This window comes from Malus sylvestris, chromosome 3 (assembly GCF_916048215.2).
Source record: "Malus sylvestris chromosome 3, drMalSylv7.2, whole genome shotgun sequence".
In the NCBI taxonomy this organism is placed as follows: domain Eukaryota; kingdom Viridiplantae; phylum Streptophyta; class Magnoliopsida; order Rosales; family Rosaceae; genus Malus; species Malus sylvestris.
The window spans coordinates 25,687,424-25,709,341 of record NC_062262.1 but is presented as its reverse complement, the minus strand read 5'-3'; the positions used below and the strand labels follow the sequence as shown (position 1 = coordinate 25,709,341).

The window sequence follows — 21,918 nt, the reverse complement described above, 5'->3', positions numbered from 1 at the left end:
CTACAGGAATCCAAAAGTCAGATTCAAAGTGATCACCAGAGGTTCGTTGCTAGATTTCGAAAGCAACTGTTGCATTTCCCTTCTAGTGTTTTGTCAAGTACTGGGGTGCCACATGATCAATCTCCAGTGCCTCTTCTTTATGGGGTATTGCCGAGCACTGAGGCTTCACATGAGCAACCTTTGTGAAGGCTCCATCTTGTTTGTTTGTTTTAATTCATGTGTATGCACATATCTGTAATTTCTAGGAGATATTAATAGATAAGCTTTATTTCATTCAATGTATTGTGCCAAATACAATAAAGCATATACTTCACTAAGACGTGGTACTTCTGAACCAAATATCAATTCATCTTCTCCCTCACGAGGATGAATGATTTTTCTTAGTGTCTAAATATTAATAACCACTTGAGTGTTCAATTCATGATCTTCAATCCATATGATTCTTTAATATCATAAACATCATGGACAATATTCGTGTTGTCATATTGTTCGATCTGCAGTTTGAGACAATATTTCTCTCAACACTTTATAGTCTTTCTTGACTCTTCAGGAGTCCCAATTTAATATCATCAACTCTTCAGGAGTTCTAATTTAATGTCATCGACTCTTGCAATAGATTTAGTATGTTGCAACAATATCTTAATGATAGTACTCACTAAGGCAATTATATCATCCATTGGTATTGAGTATATAATTTACGCTTTACCTTTCCAAGGCTTTCTTCAAGCAATCTGAATCCTTCAAAGATTTTCTACACTTCATGACACATTTTTTCTTTGGAATTTATTCAAAGCAATTTGCTCCCTTGTATACTTAAGGAATTTACTTATGGAGATATGATGTGGGCGATTCACAACCCTTAGTATATAATTCTCCATTCATATGAACTCGTTTATAAGAGTATAATTTCAGGTTTCAATTAGTAACCTTGTGTTATATCATGTGAGTGTATGTTATTGTATTACAAATGTCCAATGTAACCTCCTTGGTTCAACATCTTTTGGCTATTTGTATTATATTGAAGTACATAGGTCCATTTTTCCACGTTCTTACAAAATTGTAATGGAATTGCCTTTCTCCATTTTTGACCAATAAATTTTGTTGATGGAAAAAGAACGGGACTCAATATCAACACAGCTCATTGATGAATTTAGTAGCTAATTATAAAAACCAAAATTACCATTGGTTATCATCAATTTATGATCCCATATTCTCATGTGCATGCGCATGCATAAAAGTTTTTCATTTCTTTTGTATATCCATTGTCTTTTCAAGGGCATTATACTATCTCTTCCAGGATAGTCATAGTTTAGAGAATGCGGATCATAACCTCTTCTTGAGCGTTATAGAGCTTGCATTTTAATCTCCACTTCCCGGAGTTGAGTCATTGGAACCTATACGTCTATCATGCTTCATGCATGAGACATCAACATTCCCATGTTAACGGATTGTCCTTTCTAGGATGTATATCCATGCGGCGACTATCATGCTTCTGGCATGCAACAGGTATGCTTAAGGAATGCAATAGTTCAGTAGTGCCATATTCTTCTTCTTTCAAATGACTAAACCTTTTGAGTCTAAAGGTTTGCCACACTTCAGGCGTACAACAGATAAATCATTTGCTGCCTTACAATATTGTCCAATGAGGACATCAATTTTTGTAGGCACATTTGCAGCAAATATATGTGATTTCATCACTTTTGTTGCATCATTAAATGCATCTGGCATTTGATTGATACATCGTTGCATCATTCATTAATGTTGATTGCTTCATGAATCAAAATAAGACAAATTCTCTTCGTTCTTCTGGAACGGTCTTTTCTCATCATTCTTCTGGAATGATATTTTCTCATTGTTCTTCTGGAACGATATTTTATCCCCCTAACGGCGGGAAAATTGTCTTATCAAAATGACAGTCTACAAACCACGCGGTAAACATATCCCCAGTCAAGGGTTCTAAATATTGAATGATAGATAGTGTTCAACATCAATGTCTGATCCGCGATAATGCCTCATTTTAGTACATTGTGGTAGTGCAATAGGCACATAGATAACACAATCAAAAACTAGTAAATGTATAATGTTTGGCTGGTACCCAAACACGAGTTGTACTGAGAAGTATTGATGGTTGGCAACATGTCTCAAACCAAAGTAATAATGCATCATGACATGTCACCATGTAGAAAACTTGACAATTTTGTTTTCATGAGCAGAGCGCGGGTAATCAATTTCATCTGCTTAATAAATATTTCTGCTAAACCATTTTGAGTATGGACATGAGGAACTTCTAGTCCTTATTTAATAGTCTGTAGACTAAGACTCTTATAGCTTTTATTACAATTAAGTTGAGGCACTGCAGCACTTCAAACTTACAGTACTCATTAAGGAACTTCATGTCCTGATCTTAAGGATCAAGGGACTTTATGCCCGATCTTTTTGTATGATGAAACTTCGGGTCTAATCATTTTATATGATGAGGATCAAGAAACTGTAGGTTCTGATCTAATCAAGGAACTTCAGGTCCTGTATATACTCATCGTAACAAAAGAGAAGTACAATAAATAAATTAAAGCAATAGGCGGTAATTCCAGTCATGTTGAATAAATTGCATTTAAGTAAAATAAAGTTTGTGACAAGGGCTTTAATTCAGCACCATTCACATAAATCAAAACTTAAAGCAGTAGGCAATAATATTGTCCATAGTAAATAGATTGCTTTAAAGTAAATAGAACTTGTGAAATGATTTTAAGTCAACACCATTCACATAAATAAATATATATTTTTCTTCTTTCTTTTCATAATGGTGATGGTCCCATCAACTTCCCACTATCAACTTTATTATTATTTTTTATTTTTTTTCTTTTTCCACATGGTGTCGTGCACCATTCAAAGACTTTTCCCCTTTTTTATTTTTATTTTATTATTTAGATGGTGCAGATGCATCATCTCTCCTTTTTTTTTTTTTTCTTTTGTTATTATTACTTTTCTTGTCACCTTTTGTTTAGTGGGGTGCAGAAAAGTTCCATGCGCATAACCCCAGCATTGTAAACCGAAGATGGTGGAAATACATAGTTCAGGGTAGAGGGTGGAGCTGCTGAGCCAGGAGGTATCTCCTTTGGTTCATACGCATCTTGTACCATTTCCCATCCCCTTGTTTTCTTCATTTTTCTTTGCATGGCCCAGAGAATATGGCATCGCGAAGCAAGAACCTCCATACAGGAACATAGATGACAACGGGGTTCATGGAGGTACAAGAGAGGGAGGCATGCGTGAAGTCAGTCATGCCATCACCATCTCAGACAACTGAGTATTCATGGGAGTTCTCGAGATCCGTTGAAAATGACGCGATCTGGGTTTCCAAGTCTGATGAGATTCTTCTGGATATCTGGAAACCAGTTGTCTGGTACGAGTTTTCTTGTCTCGTGACAACTATAGGTCGTAAATTTCAATTCTCACCGGAATTCGGTAGGGCGCTTCTGGCGCGATGGGAGAGATGAAAAATAGACATACCTTTTATTCTGTGAGATTTTAGCTAACAGAGGTGAAAGGTAGGTAATGCTTTACCGGATTTATGGCGTTGTGTTTTCCACTAACACGAGAGCTTCTCGTGCTGATAACGTGTTGTAAAATCGATAGTGTGTGCAGTGGAATAAATGAAACAAGACACAAAATTTAAGAGATTTCTCTACAGTCAATGTGACCGAAGTACGTCCTTGAGACAGCAGTGATGTTTTCATTATAATTTAGAATAATAGGAGTACAAAGATGACTATTTCTATTATCTTCTCTTCTCTTCCTCTCTTTTCTGTTTTCCTCTTCCGTGAACTTCTTACTTCTATGTATTTTCTCTCATCCTCAACATTCCCTTTTATAGGCACAGATGATAGTTTACTGCCTTGCTGCCAGCTAAGCTACAATACTCTAAAGTGGTTGATATAGTCATCCATTACATCATTTAGTGGTCATCCACCAATGTTTACAACAGGTGGGGCAATGTATTGGTTAAGATATTTTCATACAAAGTGTTGTTAATCCTCTGATCACCATTCAACAGAGAGACCAAATTTCTACACATCCCAAGGGAAACAAAAGATGTCACAACGTTTGCATGCCTCAAATGACATGGCAAATTTACACAGGACCACGTCTCTATATAAATCACTGACATGACTCAAAAGAGAAGACGCGTGTATTGGCATTTACCTCTGCATTATTGTCATTGCATTTCTGACCTTTATCCATATATTGGCACTTCCTTTCCTTCTCCTTGTATTGCAATCTGGAAAATCAATACATCAAAAGCTAGTTAGTGTGTTCGACTTCAAGATGGCAGGCCATATTTTTACTCTCCACACCTTCCCATCAAGATCAAGATCCACAGTTTTGAAGTCATTAGCAGCATGTCATTATTCAACCAAGCAGGTTAGTTTCGTTTCATCACTTGTTCATTTACTTTATAAATTATGAATGATTTACACACATGTTTTAGGTCAAAGTAACTAATTGATTTAATTGAGCTATAATTTGTACTTTTTTTAACAAATTACTTAATAAGGAAATGATTTGAACTTCGTGTTTTCTTATTCTGCACTTTCCTCTTTATTTTTGTCGATTTTTCTAATTTATTCAATCTATGTTAATTCTTCGTTGATTTTACATCTTTAAACAAAAAAAAGTGCATGAGGCGAAATGCCAAAACAACTTGTACTATTTCAATATTCTTTGGTTTATTGTAACAGGTTCTGAATTCAAATTTTATGAATTATAATACATTTCGAATTGAAAGAAAAAGTACATTTTGAATCAAAATAAGATAACATTCATTGAGTGGTGATATTTGTACTATATATGATTGAGTGAATCAATTGGAATTGGCACTTTTCATTTTGGTCAGTGTTGGAATTGGGACTTGATTGCTATGCTATCTGAATTTTGAATTCAGAGATATAGCAGCCAAGGGAGCAAGGGAGAGCACGACGGCAACATAGATATAGAAGAGAGAGCACCTTCTATGGCTGAGGAGTTCAAGAGAATGGCCGAGGAGAAGCTGAAGGCGGCGGAGCAAGATGTGGCCAGCCAGACAGTGGAGAAGACATACGATGGAACAGAGGAAGCTACCGTGGGTGACTCTAACGTCGACTCTGTCAAGAATAGGTACAAGGAACATGAGCCCGGGGATGACTACAAAGGGAGGCCACATGACGACTAAATTAAACATTTTATTTGTCTAATTAAATCATATTATGTCTGCTATTCATGTATAATTTGCATCCGAAAAGAAACAGAGGCAGAGAGCTACCTTATTTGTGTTTCAAAACTATGTAATGTAGTAGGTTTTTTACGTAAGAGAGTCACCAAGCGCCAAGTATAGTTGTTTCTGTACACCTTGCTATAATTTGAGCAATAAAACGAAGGGTTAAGCAATAAAAAAAGGGTTAAGTACGACAACTGTGATTTCAAATTGATCCTAAATTGAAAATCGTTTAAAATGTTTCACATAACTATCTTACATTTTAAAAATCATACATTTACTAGGTCACGGACAAATATTAAAGTGGGTATGAACTCTTACGATATTTATGGAGATCTGAATATATATAAATTGTTTTGTCAAGCAATTTTAGGTGCAAATTGGCTGAATAACTAAATCGATTTGTCAAGCAATTTTGGTGGCTAAAAGGGGTTGGTTTAGGAACTTAGATCTTAAAAGATCAAGATAAGTGAAAAATAGCTTCAATAATATTTGTTTTCCCTATGATAGCATTCACTTAATGCTTGTGATTTCATGGATGTTTAATTTTCAAAACATTGGATTCGTTATTTAAAATGTTTTAAGAAATTGAGGTGTGTGTAAAATCAACCCAAAAGGTTGGGAAGTTAAACCTAAAACAAAAAACCCTGAAATAACGAGTACATTTTGTTTCTCAACTTGCTGTATATATGTAGGTGGCAATCAGGTCGTGTTCGAGTTACTATTTATATCTTATCTCGTATTCCTGTTGTGATCAACATGTAAATCAATTAAAAAATATCCATAAAAAAGAAAACTTATGTCAGTACGTTAATTGAGTTTAATCGTGTTACCATGTCTGTTCGGAATTGCCACCCTACTTTCGTACTGGAATCTTCCTTCAGCACAATGTACGCCACCTTCCTCAAAGTTACAGTTTCTTGCCTTACTGTTTTTTGGACGATTTAAATGGCGTGAGTAGGGCAAACTCTGGGGTATAACCAGTTGTATACACAGATTTCTGAGCCAGGCTTGTCAAACTGATGGGGAGGAACCACGAGATTTCTGGAAATGGTTCATGTTAGTATATTTATATGAAGTTGCGTGCATAGTGGGAGAAGGCAGCAATGCCGTGTCTTTTGCCAAAAGGCATAGCTACAGTTCCATGTTTCTGCTGCAGTGCTGTGTCTTTTAGTAAAAGGTGCATGGCTGCAGACGGCAGTTCCATGTCTTTTTTTGTGAAGAAACATGACTGTAGTTCCATATCTCTTGGATGAAGAAGCACAACTAAGGGATATGTCCCTTGCTATGAAATCAGAAAATGAAGGATGTAGCAGGTGCGACTTTGATTAAAAGATGCATCCATTCGATGGTAATGATGCATGAAAAAACATGACTTTTATATGCACACTTTGATCCATCTTCAAAGGGTTTCATATTATCTATAAATAGCCCATGTTGGCTGCATATTATATACAATTCTTCAAACAATAGTTTCTTGTCCTCTTTCTCTCCATCAAAATCATACGGTTTCTTTTTAGAAGATTTTAAGCGAATTTCAGTTCTGGCTAAACTAAAATTCCAAACTTTGTTGTATCCTGGAAGTGATTTGCTTTAGACTCGTTAGCAAACTCATATTGGGGACAAATATCACTTTAAGGAAAACGTATTAACGTGCCTCAAAGTCATTTTTCTGTCTAATTTTCAACCTTATTCTTACAGTTCACACATAAGCGATAAGCCGTGTCCACTCTAGGGTCAACTAGTAGTACATTATGATTCCTCAAACACAACCCTGCCCTTGGACATCCTCTTGATTTTATATTGACCATCTTTATAACATTAGATTTCTTTGGTTAATCATTTACATCTGATTCCAGAAAGGAGTAACGGAAAAATGAGAGAGAGAGGGAGAGAGAGAGAGAGAGGGAGTTCAGACTTTTACTTGCGTCGGCTTCCCACCATCCGAAGATATTATCTCCAAAGTACTCAAATTAGGCAATAGTTTAAAAAGAGATACCACTGCCGGGATTAGGTTATCACGAAACAGATAAGGGAAATTTTATTTAAACCCATCTAACATATTTCTACACCCAACTTACTCTTTTAACCCATTTAATTTTTAACTAAACTATTAATATCTCTTTAAACCCAAATTTAATACCTAATATACCCCCATAAACCCAGTTCAATATGTGGATTTATCTTTGCACTGACTTGCTTTCCCATCTCCAAAAAAAAGGGGACCTAACATGAATGTTCCGCCAAGGCCAAGCAATCCACCAAGGATACCAACTGCTATGCCACCAGCGCAATATGCAATAAGCTTGTAAACTGGCCACTTTGTGCTTGCTTCTTCCTTCGATGCAATTACTCTGCGCCCTTTGTACAGATTAACTGCCTGATATGAAGTTACTCCAATAGCCACCGGAATCTAATTTATACGACAAGAAAAAATTCCATCAATGGGAGTCTCATTTTGGTCATATTTCTGGCTATCTGCAAGCACAAAGAAGTTTTTCTTTTCCTGGTACAAGAAGCATGGAAGATGTATGTAACTGCAAGAGTTCTATCAACCAATATGTTCCAGAACATTTCTTCACATAAGTCTGCACCGACAAGTAAGATTCACGTTAATCTAATTTCTTTATGCAAAGAAGTGAAGGAGACTCCAAATGGAAAGATTCGGTGAGGAAAACCGACTACGTATGACACTAGATAAAAACCTTAGCAATCTGCAATGCAAGTATTACAAGCCAGACTGCTACAAGAGCTCCAAGTTCCTTCCAGCGAACATTATCAACAACAGAAACCTGGGAATGTCACAGAAGTTAGTGCCTAAAATATTACAGAGAAAAGTTTAAGCTTCAAAATTTTTACCTTCTTTCTTTTAGTTTCATTCTTTTCTGTTAGAGTTACATTGGTTGTGCCTCCAGGAATATATTTGTCTTCAACATCTTCCCGAGTAAAGAGAAAATTAGCCTTCCAAGTAATACAAATAAGATAAATATCAGAGCAATAGTGTTTGGGTTTAATTTAGGATTAACAAAGAGTGATCGTAGGGTTTAATTTAATTACAGTGTTTGGGTTTATTGATAAATTTGAGTTTTATTATTAATTTCATTTTGTACTTAATAGTAATTATGCAATAGGATGAAATAGACAATTAACATTTAAAATTTAAGTTGGGTGTTAAAAGAAGTTAAATGGGTTTAAATAAAATTTCCCAACAGATAATCTGCAAACACAAGTAAGAAACATTCTCTGGTGCTGGCATGGAACCTCCCTTAGCCAGAACATACAAGTTATAAACACAAAACTTAATAGAATAAGGAAGAAACCCAAAAATCAATACGAATGGTATAGTTATATTTTGGTAATCCAGTCGATTGAAAGATTCTTAATCATTATGGTTTACAGTTCAACCATGTTTGTCAGTTTCCTAAAGCTCTCAAAGTTTTGCAAAGCATTCCTGTTGAAGTTTATGGTTTTCATTATATCAACCAGCATCCAAAGGTTACACAAAATATATAGAAGAGTTTGAGTGAGTTGCAAACTGCACTCAACACTCACGACAGCCAGCATAGGATGCCACACTAATCTCCTTAAATCATGCAAGACAGCTAATTGAGACATAGGGAGCCACACTAATCTCCTTAAATCATGCAAAGCAGCTGACATAGGGCCACACTAATCTTCCTTGAAATGAGGAGATAAGACCCTTACACAAGATGATAAGATCAAGAAGAAAAATAGACAGTTATTAACTAGATAAAACCCTAATGAAGAGTAGTCATAAGTAACCAGAGGTCCTTCCTTCAATACTCCCCCTCAAGCTGGATCCAAAAGGTTGATGGATCCAAGCTTGCCAAGGAGAAGCTGAAATTGATGAGAGGCCAAGGATTTGGTGAATAGGTCCGCAAGTTGATCCGAGCTCCTTACAAAATGCTTTTGGATAACCTGAGATTGAACTTGTGTACGAACATAGTGACAATCGACTTCAATGTGCTTGGTTCTCTCGTGAAAAACTGGGTTGGAAGCAATGTGCATTGCAGCCTGATTGTCACATAAAAGAGACATGGATTGATGATTGAAAACACCTAAGTCACACAGTAAACCTTTGAGCCAAATTAGTTCACACGCAGTAGATGCCATGGCCCGATATTCTGCCTCAGCACTGGATCTTGCAACGACAATCTGTTTTTTGCTTTTCCATGAGACTAGGTTGCCTCCCACAAACGTGCAATATCCCGTTGTAGACTTACGATCAATGGAATTGCCAGCCCAATCTGCATCACAATAACCTGTAATCTGAGTGCTTGCATTGTTCTTCATGATTATACCACGTCCAACAGAACCTTTTAGATACCGAAGTATCCTTTTGACCAGGTTAAAGTGTTCCATCGTGGGAGAGTGCATAAATTGGCTAACAATATTGACAGCATACGTAATGTCGGGCCTTGTGATGGTCAGATATATCAACTTACCAACCAACCGCTGATAATAGCTTATGTTCGGAAGAGGTTGACCCTCTAAGCTGAGCTTAAGTTTAATGTCGAGAGGTGTAGGGACCGGTTTAGCATCACTCATGTTTGCTTCCTTAAGGAGATCAAGAACATATTTGCGCTGGTTAAGGAATAAGCCCTTGTGAGAGGTAGCCATTTCGATGCCAAGGAAGTATCTCAATACACCAAGATCTTTTATTGCAAAGCGTTGCTGAAGAGAATGCTTGAGTTCTTTGATTTCTTCAGGGTTATCTCCGGTGATGATCAAGTCATCAACATACACAAGAACAACCAATGTACCAGCAGTGCCTGAGCGTAAAAATAAAGAAGAGTCCGCATTGGTTCTTCCAAAACCAACACTGATAAGGACTGAACTAAGCTTAGCATACCAAGCTCTCGGTGATTGTTTAAGGCCATAAATTGATTTGTGCAGTTTAAACACAACATCCTATTTATGACTTTGAGAGTGACCCGGTGGTAATCTCATGTAGACGTCTTCTTCAAGCTCACCATGTAAGAAGGCATTTTTTACATCCATTTGATACATAGGCCATCCTTTGTTGACAGCCACGGACAAGATTACACGCACTGTGTTCATCTTTGCAACCGGGGCAAAGGTTTCCTTGTAATCCACATCAAATGTTTGAGTGAAGCCCCGGGCCACTAATCGTGCCTTGTGTCTTTCTATAGACCCATCCAAGTTGAATTTAATCTTGTATATCCACCTGCAGCCTACTATTTTCTTTCCTTTGGGCAGTGGCACAATGCTCCAGGTTTTATGTTGATCGAGTGCATGCAATTCATCCTGCATGGCTTGCTTCCACACCTGTGATTGGTTAGCTTCTTGAAATAATTGAGGCTCTTCATGTGCAGATATATTACTCAAATAGGCAGTATAATTAGGTGACAACTTTTGGTAAGAACAGTAGTTGGATAAAGGGTGTTTGGGCTTGTACGTAACAAAATCTTGCAATCTTGCTGGTGGGTGCCTCTCACGAGTTGGATTTCATCGAGGTATGATAGGAAGAGACTCCTCTAAGGATTCTTCAAGATGAATACTGTGTAGAGCTTCATCTTCCACAGGCATGTTGTTGTTGTCATATGGAGCCGGTGGATTTGGGGCCACAAGATCCATCGTGTGAGGTTGATCACCCACATTGTTGGGTATCTCAGTCCTTGGCAGTGGAAACATGTCCAAGCTAATCTCCCCCTGACTTGTACTATCCAGAGACTTACTGTAATAAGAATTAGTTTCATGAAATTGAACATCCTTTGAAACAATTAATCTCTTAAGTTGTGGATTGTAACACTTATACCCTTTTTGTGTGGACGAGTAGCCAAGAAAAATGCATTTAGTTGCCCTAGGATCAAGTTTGTCTCGATGTAAGGGCTGAACATGAACAAAACAGATGCATCCAAAGACTTTAAGGTGAGACAAGTCCACCTTTCTGTTCTTGACTATCTCTATTGGAGATTTGAACCCCAAAACCCTACTAGGTAACCTGTTGATCAGGTAAGCTGCTATCATGACGCTTTGAGACCAAAAACGTTTTGGTACATTCATTTGTAACATCAATGCCCTAGTTTTTTCAAGGAGATCACGGTTTTTCCTCTAGGCAACACCATTTTGTTGGGGTGTGCCAACACAACTAGTTTGATGTATGATGCCATTGTTACTCAAATATTGAGTCATGACTTGGGACATGTATTCGGTGCCATTATCAGACCTTAGGGTTTTGATTTGAGAAGAAAAATGATTTTTAACAAGGTTGTGAAAGTCCTTAAACACTTCCATCACCTCACTTTTTTATTTTAACAAATATAACCAGGTGGTTCTTGAATAATCATCAACAAAAGTTATGAAATATTTATAACCATCAAAAGATTCACTTGTTGGTCCCCATATATCAGAGTGTACAAGCGCAAAAAGGTGAAAAACTCTAGACATCGAATACCCTAGAGGTAGTCTTGTTGCCTTTGACAAATGGCAAGTTTCACAGTGGGTTGATTCTTTGCCTAAATCAGGAAATAAGGTGGACAAGATAGGTTGAGATGGATAGGCTAGTCGTTGGTGCCATAATGAGGCCTTTTGAATGGAGGTATGGATGGACTTTGACTTGGCATGAAACCCACAGGAAGAGTTTTTCGATATGTAATAGAGACCATCACTGTAAAACCCCTCACCAATCGTCCTCTTGGTTATACAATCCTGAAAAATGACAGTTTTTGGTGAAAAAATGGCCAAACAATTTAAGGAATTTGTGATTCTTCCCACTGAGAGAAGTTGAAAAGGAAAAGATGGGACATATAGGGCCATAGACTCTATTTGATCTGATATCAGGTGAATTTTTCCCTTTCCTACAATCCTAGCACCTTCACCATTAGCAACAGATACATGTGAAGGATTATGTAGTTTCTCAAATTTATGTAACTTTGACATTTGATTTGTCATATGGTCTGTGGCACCAGAATCTACAACCCAAAAATCATGTAACTCATTTATTTTAAGAGCAGTTTGGAAAGCAGTTATAATACCTTTCAAGTCTGTCTGAGGTACACAATCAGCATCAGCTAAAAAACCTACAAATTTGCCCATCAATGCAGTAGTACTTCCATCTTCATGATCAACAGATCCCTCATCTCTTCCCTTCTTTTGTTGGAGATACGTTGCGAACTCATTTAACAGGGTGGCAGGATTTGCAGTAAACTGTTGATAGGTATCGAAACTGTTGATAGATGAAGATGTTGCAGTGTTGGCACGAGGGTATGCTCGACTTGTCTTTGGTGCGGATTTATCCTTCATGAAGTCAGGTTTGAGTTCTGGATGTAGGATCCAGCACTTGTCTCTCACATGCCCGATGTTGTCACAATGTAGACACTTCAAATGAGGGTTTTTCCCTTTATACCTTTTTTCATTTGTTAGGTAAGCCCTAGCTTCTGTCACGTTGGTTTTTATACCATTGTTCATGACTTTTCTCCTTACTTCCTCACGTTGGATAGTTGCACAGACACTAGTGAAGGATGGTAGCTCCGGGGGTGAGAATGTGACTTCTCAAATCCTCATATTCTGAGCTTAAGCTAGACAATAATTGAAAAATTTTATCTTCTTCAGTTCTTTTAAGGAGCACTGAGGAATCAGTTGTGTGAGGCCTGTACACATCTAACTCATTCCACATGCTTCTCAAGGAACCAAGATGTTGAACAAAGCTTTTACCTTCTTGCTGTATATTGGAGATATCCTTCTTGAGTTGAAAGATGCGAGCTGCATTGTTTTGATTGCCATACATCTCCTTCACGGTGGTCCAAAGAATGAGAGACGACTCAGAATAGCTGAAGATTTCAGCAACCTTCCTTTCCATAGAATTTAACAACCATGACATGACCAATTGATCTTTACATAGCCACCCTCCAAATTCTGGAGAAGAAGCATCTGGTGCAGGTTGACTGCCATTGATGAAACCTAGTTTGGATCTTCCACTGAGAGCAAGACTGGCAGCCCTTGCCCATGGCAAATAATTAAACTCATTCAATAACACTGAACTGAGACGTTGGTTTGGATTGATATCCATTTCAGACGCGCTTATAGAAGAAGAAGCAATGATGCTTACATCCTCTAGACTTCCATCTGCCATTGTTTTTGAAAAAAAATAAAATAAACACAGCAGTTTCGATATACAGAACAGGCTCAGAATGATGTCCGCTCTGATACCATGTTGAAGTTTGTGGTTTTCATTATATCAACCAGCATCCAAAGGTTACACAAAATATATAGAAGAGTTTGAGTGAGTTGCAAACTGCACTCAACACTCACGATAGCCAGCATAGGATGCCACACTAATCTCCTTAAATCATGCAAGACAGCTAATTGAGACATAGGGAGCCACACTAATCTCCTTAAATCATGCAAAGCAGCCGACATAAGGCCACACTAATCTTCCTTGAAATGAGGAGATAAGACCCTTACACAAGATGATAAGATCAAGAAGAAAAATAGACAGCTATTAACTAGATAAAACCCTAATGAAGAGTAGTCATAAGTAACCGGAGGTCCTTCCTTCAATAGACAAACATTTCAAACCAAACTAAAAGCATAAACATGAATTTATTCTTGTCTCGACATATCTCAAGTCCAAGCATTCCAGACTAGAGGAAAATGTGGAGGGCTTATTAGGAACTACAGAACTGAAGGTGCAACAGTAGAGTCCTTAGAGACGCAAAATGGTACTGACGGAGTCTGGAAAAATTCTTCTTCATCTACATTGATATGAAGATCCAGCATTTCCGTTTTACACCTCCCTGCAATTTCGACCCATGTCATCAGCCGAAATTACTCGTTCCTGCAGATCTAGGATGATCCTCTATGAACACAATAGCTCTCTCTCATCATCCCAGCCTTTCATGCTTTCCTCGTCACATTGACACATCCATCTAATACGAAAGCGCTGATCTTATTACCTCGGAGATGAATCTAGAACCTCCAAAGAATCCAACAACCTAATTCGCTTTTAAACCAAGTGGAGTCTTGTTAAACTTGGGTTGGATGGGGAGGGTGCATGGAAAGGTTGAACCAATAAGAGGCGACTGTTTTAGTTTCACAATCCGTGGCACAGGCAAAAGATGACATCCCATTCGTTAATTAAGGGTCGTAAAAAACACAACAGGCGGATATAATGACCATTTGATCAGAAAGCGCGACAAAAATGTAAATGTGAAACGAGGCGTCCCACGACTCCACCGCCTCTTTGAGCACTATATATAGTTTACGCACGGACGAAACACAGCGACAGGTGCGACCTAAGTTTCTGAGAACAGAATCTCCTATCTTCTCCAAACCTAATTTCGATTTTCGAGATGGCCCGTACAAAGCAAACTGCTCGCAAGTCCACCGGAGGCAAGGCTCCAAGGAAGCAACTTGCGGCCACGATATATAGGAAAGCCGCCCCAACCACCGGAGGCGTGAAGAAGCCGCACAGATACCGCCCTGGAACAGTCGCTCTTCGTGAAATCCGCAAGTACCAGAAGAGCACAGAGCTTCTGATCAGGAAGCTGCCGTTCCAGAGGCTGGTTCGTGAGATAGCGCAGGACTTCATGACGGATCTGCGTTTCCAGAGCCACGCTGTGTTTGCACTGCAGGAGGCTGCGGAGGCGTACCTTGTTGGGTTGTTTGAGGACACTAACCTGTGCGCCATTCATGCCAGGCGCGTCACGATCATGCCCAAGGATGTCCAGCTTGCCAGGAGAATCCGGGGCGAGAGGGCTTAAGGAAGGAAGAGATTGAAGCAAGATTTGATTTGATTTGGACTAGAAGAATATGTTTTGTTTTTAAGGTTTATAATTTGTCTGGTTAATTTGTAATCTTTAAGAATTCAAGACTTGTTTTCTTTGGTTGCAATTGCAATTGTGGTTGAACCTCTTCTAAGTTCTAATCCACTTGATAAATGCAGTTGTGTTTTTTTTTTTTTTTAAACAAAACCATAATCTCTTTAACCAGTTTCATCCCTATCCTCAACTACATTCTATTCAAATTCCTGTTATATAATTTAATTGGAAAATAATTGAAATTAGAAAATTGAAAGCCGCCCCTTCGCGGCAGGCGGTTGATTCCTCTATTGTCGCCGGGAGCTCTTAGTGCGGAGACGTTAGGATAAGAAAATAAAATAAAATGCTAAAGAAATTCAAAAATATTAAGGACTCGTTTGGTTGAAATCCCTACATATGGTTAATTATGCTGCTCTGCTGCATGATGATGTTGTTTTCATTTTTGCCGAGAAAGATTGTGTTAGTAGGTTAAATAGTTAGCAATTAAGAGGGAGGAGAATTGGTTAGGATCGAACCCACACCACAAATCATAGACATAAACACTTTCCGCCACTAGGTAAACACTGCACCTATTTTCACCTTTGCATTCTCATAAGTTGGTACAAAAAGGTCAGTAACTGACATAAAAAATTAAAACATATTAATTCTGCTCAAATCAAATACATGAAGGCCAAATCAGTGAGGAAGCACAAGAAGAACAAAGACCAACCAAAATCTTGGAAGTTTGAGTTGAATCTAAAATCCGTTGATATCATAAGTTATCCTCCAGCTTATTGAGTTTGTGCTATCATTCTTACAACCACATTATCTTTGTTGTGAAGAAATGTTTGTTTCATTCAATTGACAACTAGATTGAGTAGCATTAGATCTAATATTAGTTGTCTCAATTTGGTAGAAGAAAGGCCTTATATGCGACTCAAATGAATATAATGACGTTACATATATATTTGTGGTAGATTTTGATACCTATTTGTAATTTTCGCATCTAGTGACTAGCTTTTATTGTGCTGAAATTTAACGTCAAAACTTCGTTAATTCATTCCTCATTGTATTTGCTTCTTTGTATATATAGTTATACATTTTTTTTTCCAAGTATATATGATTATACATTGATATAGCACTGTATGTTGAGTTGTTTATCAAAACTATGAGACCAATTGAAAGACATTTTCATACATACACATCTTATTAACTAGCTAGCTTGAAGCTATTAATGGTTGATTAGACAGATAATCACCTTCTAATCCATTCAATTTAGCAAGAACTCCCACTAATGTTGCAGTGTTATAAGTGCATGCCTCAGTCTGCATGTAATTCCACCTTTCATCTCTGAATCCATCGTTGCCATCGGGCCCACCAACCAGTGCCCCAACAAGCACGTTAGGGTTTGGACCCTGCCTCCCATACCAGTTATGGTACCCCTGAGTGCACCCAATGAAACCCTTGTTTTTCTTATACGAATCAATGGATGCTCCTCTGTGGTGCAGCCTTCGAGGGTATTTTGGTCCATACCCAACCAAGTAGCTCATGCCCATTGGATTGGACCCCAGAATGTAATCAACCTGTGATTTGGTAAACGATAAGATTTCTTGTGGGCCCACCTGTCCCTTGTCGCAAGTAAGATTGTGATGAGCGGCTTGGATGTAATCAGAGTATATTGTGAGTAAAAACGCTGCGTTTGAAACGTATTGCATGTTGTTCCATTGGCGGATGTACAATAATCCTCCTGGGGTGCGTTGCACGTTGGTTACATTGTTTTTGTCAAGGCAAGCACACATGTAAAACTCTGCTTTAGAACGGTACTGTTGCAGTAGATGCATGTGTTGCTTGTGCTTCTCTTCCTTTAGAAACTGGAAAAGAAAACGTATGTGAGAGAATTGAAACCATCAAGTTAAATATTTGTAAATATTACAAATCACATGGTAAATCACATCTATAATAGAGGATCCCAAAGCTCGTCGGCGTAAGTAACTGGGAGTCTTAGATGCAATATTTGCGGTGAGGCGATGTTGCATTATGAGCTTCACAATACATAATTGGTTCATGAAAATCTATGCACATAAACTTATTATAATTTTTTTTTAGCAATACAAGAAAAATTGACAATCGATATTTTCACAAAATGCGTTGTGTAAAATCCTACAATTTGCTAACCCATTAGCCACTGACATGCTTTTTACCCGCTCTATTTGCTTACCAGTACAGAGTTTATAGCATTATGTAAAACTAATATTAGCGATTATTGTCGGTTTTTCTTGTAGTGTATAAACGTAGCAAAGGTTAAGTTTATTTACCATTGAAGCAATGATTTGAACACCAGCATACTTAACATCCCAGCTGAACTCTTTGATGGCCCAAGTAGTGCCCCCAAGAGACTGAGCATTGTTCAAAACATAGTTCAAATAATCCTCATTGTTTGTGGCTTTGTACAACCACAAAGCTGCCCAAAGCAACTCATCCATGTAACCACTCCAAGATGTGTAGTGCCCTTTCACCACTTCAATACTCTCATCATACTTCCCTCTATATTTGTCACCAAATTCAAACAACTGCCAACAAATCCAATTCCCTGATTAGTTATTAATGTTCAATACATTGAATAAATTTGTAAAAAATATTTGAAAGTGCATAGTTTGACCAATACCATTATACTTTGGTAACCAGTACACCAACCTTTGCATAGATGTATATCAACCTATAGGGCAACATCACACTAATTAAATATGTTACCTGTTGTGCATGGTGTAGAAGTAGGCCAGAGTAATGTGGGTTGGTTTTCCTAAACACAATGGCAGCCGCTGCCGTAGCGGCCGCAGTCTCACCGGCAATATCTGATCCGGGATGATTCCCATCAACCTTGTAGGCTTGTCGAGAGGTCGTCATGTCCTCCGGCCTTTGCCAACAGTAGTGATCAGTAGATCCATCGCCAACCTAACAATCATATACGCAATAAAGTTATTGAAGGACTCGAAGTTCTTGATAGTTTGAAATATTATGTTGCAAACTGAATCTATACCACATTTAATTTAAAATTCTAATAACAAGTCAGACTGTGAGATGTTTCCACAGTTTTATTTCATTATTACCTCAGCCCACAAAACATTTGGGTGAGTATGAGCCTTGATGAAATAGTCAGTCCCCCATTTGATAGCTGCTAAGGCATGATTGTACTCTCCAGCATCCTCCATTTGTTTGCCGTACTCAATTACACCCCAAGAGAGCATTGTTATTGTAAAAGCCATTGGCAGACCAAATTTCACATTATCACCAGCATCATAGTACCCTCCCACCAAGTCTACCTGAAAAATATACATGAACACATACGCCAAACAAAATACATCACACCAATCACGTATACACCTTATTTAAACGATAATTACGATTGACGAATGCTAACCAATTGAACTACTAACATGTTGAATATGATTGATGAGTTGTAATGATAAAATGGATGACTGACCCCTTGTTCTAGGCCATCGTTGAGGCCGGAATGGTGACGCCAGGTGACCCGTTGGTTGTGGGGCAAGCGGCCGGAACGTTGGGACTCAAAGTAGAGGAGACTCTTGGAGAGAGCTTCGCCGTAGTCGAAGGACTGAGACAAGGAAAAGAGTGTGAAAATGGAGAGTAGAGAAAACCAATGGAGGACAATACCTTGCTTCATGACCTCCGTAATAATATTGTGTTTCTCACTCTCTTTCCTTCCTAGCCCTCCCACAGGATCCCCTATTTATACTCCTGCTCAATTCGTGTGAGGTCAAGACCACGCGAGCTTAAATGGATGCCCCCCATTTGATTGGTTCAGTTAGCAAATCAACATGTTTTTTTTTATACAACACAATAAGAGGTGAGTGAATAATGATCATAATTTATAAGCAATTGATTATGATGGCTTTATTTTTTAAGCAAGATTTCTATTTATTTTGGAACCCCGGACTTTATCCGGATGTCCTTTTTAAAGATTCTATTAGGATTAATCATGTCAATAAAATTCTACCGCTTCAACTAAAAAAATGCATACTCAACAAATGAAAAACATTATAGTTGTGTCCACAAATTGGTAGGTGATTCTGAATCACATATTAGAACATATCTTATAATATGAAACTCATTTCTATCAATAATTTACAGTCGTTAAAATATAATTAAATTAAATCAATAATAAATAGGAATTAGAAGCAAAAAATTCCACAAAATAAAAACTCCTGATTGAGCCTTAAATTGACTAAATACATGCAAGTGCTCCCACGCGAAATCAGGTTTACCTAATCAACGTTTTGACCAAATTCAGGTAATAATATCTGGCATAATTGTGCCCCAAATATTTTCTTCGCCAGATTTTGGTAGCATAGTGTCTGGAGGCAGTGTTGGTTTTATAAGACGTTGGTTGGGCATTTAAATTTGGAAAGCCGACGTATCCTACAAATATAATTTTTGAATAATTTTACGAGTGTATTAATTATCAAATGTCAATTAAATTTACATTTTTCTATTTTTCTTTTTTATACATCCATACATCTCTACTAGTCTCTAATCTCTAATCTCTAATATTAAAAAACTAAAAATTTATTTAGTATCCCAAGACTTTAAAATATTTGAACATAAAATCCCTCAAACAAAAAAATGAACAACTGAAGGGAAAATCCTGGGAAATGAAAATAAATCAACGTGAAAAAAAAAAAAAAAAAAAAAAAAAAAAAAAAGTGGAAGGAGAGGGAGAAAGCCAAACTGAAGGACGTGGTTTATACACTGATACATCTCCTCGTAAAGATTTTAGATTCTTTGAGAGTTTGAACAACATTATTACTAAGCGTACTCCTAATATAAATAATATTATTTGTTCAAATAAAAAATAAAAATAAAAGGGATATAATTTTTAGAGAATGTTATTAGCAATTCAAAAATCTCATCCTACACTCGTATTTTTCTTTCTAAATATAGAATATTTTTCTTTCTAAATATAAAAAGTTTAAAGTGTAGAATGATAATTTTGAAGTGCCAATAACAATTCCTAATTTTTAAAGGGGCATTTTTGTAAAACAATAAGCCAGATAATCAAAGAACAAAAAAAAAAAAAAAAGAGAATAAAACGAAGAAATAAAAACCTGCAACTCCACAGGAGGGAAGTTGAACATGGTGTGGTTTGAAACTGCTATGTGCAGTTGCTTTTTTGATTTATCGCTTTCTTCCACCTGTCAAAAACTGAATCCAAGGGGGGGCCGAACCAACTCCTCCTCCATCTTAGGAGAGAGAAGGGGTGAGAAAAAAGGTGGAAGAAACTGACTGTTGTTGCCGTCAGTATTCAAACCCTATTCATAATCACAAGTCCCATCACAAGAATCTGACAGCAGTTTTCAAACCCCATCGATAATGACAAGGAAGATCACAAACTCTGCGTTTGGGGTTTCTCCATCTCTAGAGAAAGAAGCGGCTCTGGAATCGGAGGCTAAGACAGTAAGAGCGGGATTGACTGCATGCTTGGAACGAGGTTTTGCTAATGCGGTGGTTGTATGTGGTTGTGAGAGGGGAAGACAACGGAGATGGGTAGAAGGGATTATCCATGACATTCGTGTCCTTGCTTCCCATTTGCAAACCCTTGTGTTTGGCAGCTTGGCCTGGCTTCTATCCTCGAAGGTGCAGTAATCAAGCGGTGGACGTCCACCCGTGTTCCAGTTAGTGATTATTGCAGAAGCGTGATGTACCACCGTATTTCGGTCACAATGAAAATTTCTTCATGTAGCTACGTTTGGTTCTAAGGGAGAGAGTGTTATGAGTGGGATGCCTCTGAAGCCATTCCGACTCTTAAATATTTTTGTTGTTGATGTTAATAAATTACCCTATCGGTTGACAAAAAGAGTGCCGTCCACACCAATTTTTCACCCGCAATGGTTCTATTCAAACTCAACAAAGAATTAGTCTCATTTGCGTCACCAATTAATAAATGTTCGCCACAGCCTTTACGTGATATGTAATAAGCGAATAGATAAAACAAGAGGTGAGGGTTGGATCAGAAAATTCCATTTCACAGCAAAGAAAACTTGGTAGAATGTTGCATATGCTCTCCACATTTTGGTCCCCTGGTTTGGCAATAGGCCAGCCAAGGTCTTCTGATGGGATGTCGCAACCATCACAGTCGGTCCATCAGGTTAGATGCCGCCACCCTCTACCCCTTAATTTCTTGAAAACAATCCATGGTCGTAAGCTGGTAATCGCGGTGCAGAAGGAGTTGCAAGATGGAAGATCATAAAGTATTTCGATGTTAAACAGAGTGTACTGTTCAAGTATTTCGATGGAACATCAAACAACTCAAATATACCAAGCAAATGCAAACAGGCAGAGCACTCTTTAACAATAAGTTGGCGTTGCCCCAAATTTCATCCAAAAAAACAGAGTACTATGACAGCTATTGAAAGGTAAAATACTATTTCAATAAGTTTTACCAGAAGAACTACTAAAACACTCAAATTTAAGAGCTTGTTTGGTGTCTAGTAATGCAATGGATTAGCTAAAGAAACCCCTAAATGATCCTACGATGACCTGACAGCAGAGAAGCTTAGAGAGGACAAACTGCTTCCTAATGCAAAAGGGCGAAAAACGTAAGCTGGGCTGGAAAACAAAAGTGAAGCAGCAGCTAAGAACGAATTAAATGCTAACAACACTTCATCAAGTGTCAATGACGACAAAGTTGTGTCACAATGTCGTTGATTTTTGATGTGATTCATGGTCTTGTATCCAAAACCAACACTAATCACCCACGATGATCATCCTCAAGATTCAACAAGCAATTGACAAATCAGGCAACAATTTCATCTTGACAAGTCAATTGACAGCCAAGGATTTGTCACGCAGACCATCTCAAGATGCATC

General features: G+C 37.8%; 4 protein-coding genes across 6 annotated transcripts; 2 read left to right on the top strand and 2 right to left on the bottom strand.

The window, feature by feature from the left end:
* The first annotated feature begins 4,187 nt into the window (after positions 1–4,187).
* On the top strand, positions 4,188–5,442 carry LOC126614496 (uncharacterized). Its single transcript, XM_050282172.1, has 2 exons — positions 4,188–4,422; positions 4,943–5,442. The coding sequence occupies exons 1-2, from the start codon at positions 4,327–4,329 to the stop codon at positions 5,207–5,209; spliced, it is 363 nt and encodes a 120-aa protein (XP_050138129.1). The 5' UTR covers positions 4,188–4,326; the 3' UTR covers positions 5,210–5,442.
* A 6,346-nt stretch (positions 5,443–11,788) lies between these two features.
* LOC126614494 (uncharacterized) lies at positions 11,789–12,761 on the bottom strand. The gene is made up of 2 exons (XM_050282170.1): positions 12,271–12,761; positions 11,789–11,944 (listed from the first exon to the last, which is right to left on the bottom strand). Exons 1-2 carry the CDS (start codon positions 12,701–12,703, stop codon positions 11,916–11,918), a joined length of 462 nt encoding a protein of 153 aa, XP_050138127.1. The 5' UTR covers positions 12,704–12,761; the 3' UTR covers positions 11,789–11,915.
* A 1,747-nt stretch (positions 12,762–14,508) lies between these two features.
* On the top strand, positions 14,509–15,174 carry LOC126614495 (histone H3.3-like). Its single transcript, XM_050282171.1, has one exon. The coding sequence runs from the start codon at positions 14,587–14,589 to the stop codon at positions 14,995–14,997; it is 411 nt and encodes a 136-aa protein (XP_050138128.1). The 5' UTR covers positions 14,509–14,586; the 3' UTR covers positions 14,998–15,174.
* Positions 15,175–16,081: 907 nt separating this feature from the next.
* LOC126614491 (endoglucanase 11-like) lies at positions 16,082–21,907 on the bottom strand. Of its 3 annotated transcripts, XM_050282166.1 has the most exons (6): positions 20,157–21,907; positions 18,515–18,646; positions 18,141–18,353; positions 17,785–17,985; positions 17,349–17,603; positions 16,082–16,904 (listed from the first exon to the last, which is right to left on the bottom strand). In XM_050282166.1, the coding sequence occupies exons 1-6, from the start codon at positions 20,184–20,186 to the stop codon at positions 16,251–16,253; spliced, it is 1,485 nt and encodes a 494-aa protein (XP_050138123.1). In that variant the 5' UTR covers positions 20,187–21,907; the 3' UTR covers positions 16,082–16,250. The 3 variants fall into 3 exon arrangements, with proteins under 3 accessions (XP_050138123.1, XP_050138122.1, XP_050138124.1); XM_050282165.1 differs by lacking the exon at positions 20,157–21,907 and having other exon boundaries at positions 18,515–20,136; XM_050282167.1 differs by lacking the exon at positions 20,157–21,907 and having other exon boundaries at positions 18,468–18,582.
* Positions 21,908–21,918: the final 11 nt, after the last annotated feature.

Bases quoted from the DNA above. Each gene is read 5' to 3' on its own strand.
- LOC126614496 (XM_050282172.1), top strand. From the start codon at position 4,327: ATGGCAGGCCATATTTTTACTCTCCACACCTTCCCATCAAGATCAAGA. The intron at 4,423-4,942 runs GTTAGTTTCGTT...TTTTGAATTCAG, and splicing joins GTCATTATTCAACCAAGCAG to AGATATAGCAGCCAAGGGAG.
- LOC126614494 (XM_050282170.1), bottom strand. From the start codon at position 12,703: ATGAACAATGGTATAAAAACCAACGTGACAGAAGCTAGGGCTTACCTA. The intron at 11,945-12,270 runs GTATTATAACTG...GTCATTTTTCAG, and splicing joins ACCTCAGACAGACTTGAAAG to GATTGTATAACCAAGAGGAC.
- LOC126614495 (XM_050282171.1), top strand. From the start codon at position 14,587: ATGGCCCGTACAAAGCAAACTGCTCGCAAGTCCACCGGAGGCAAGGCT.
- LOC126614491 (XM_050282165.1), bottom strand. From the start codon at position 18,715: ATGAAGCAAGGTATTGTCCTCCATTGGTTTTCTCTACTCTCCATTTTC. The intron at 17,986-18,140 runs GTAATAATGAAA...TATGATTGTTAG, and splicing joins CAAATGTTTTGTGGGCTGAG to GTTGGCGATGGATCTACTGA. The intron at 16,905-17,348 runs GTAAATAAACTT...TTTCTTTTCCAG, and splicing joins TTCAAATCATTGCTTCAATG to TTTCTAAAGGAAGAGAAGCA.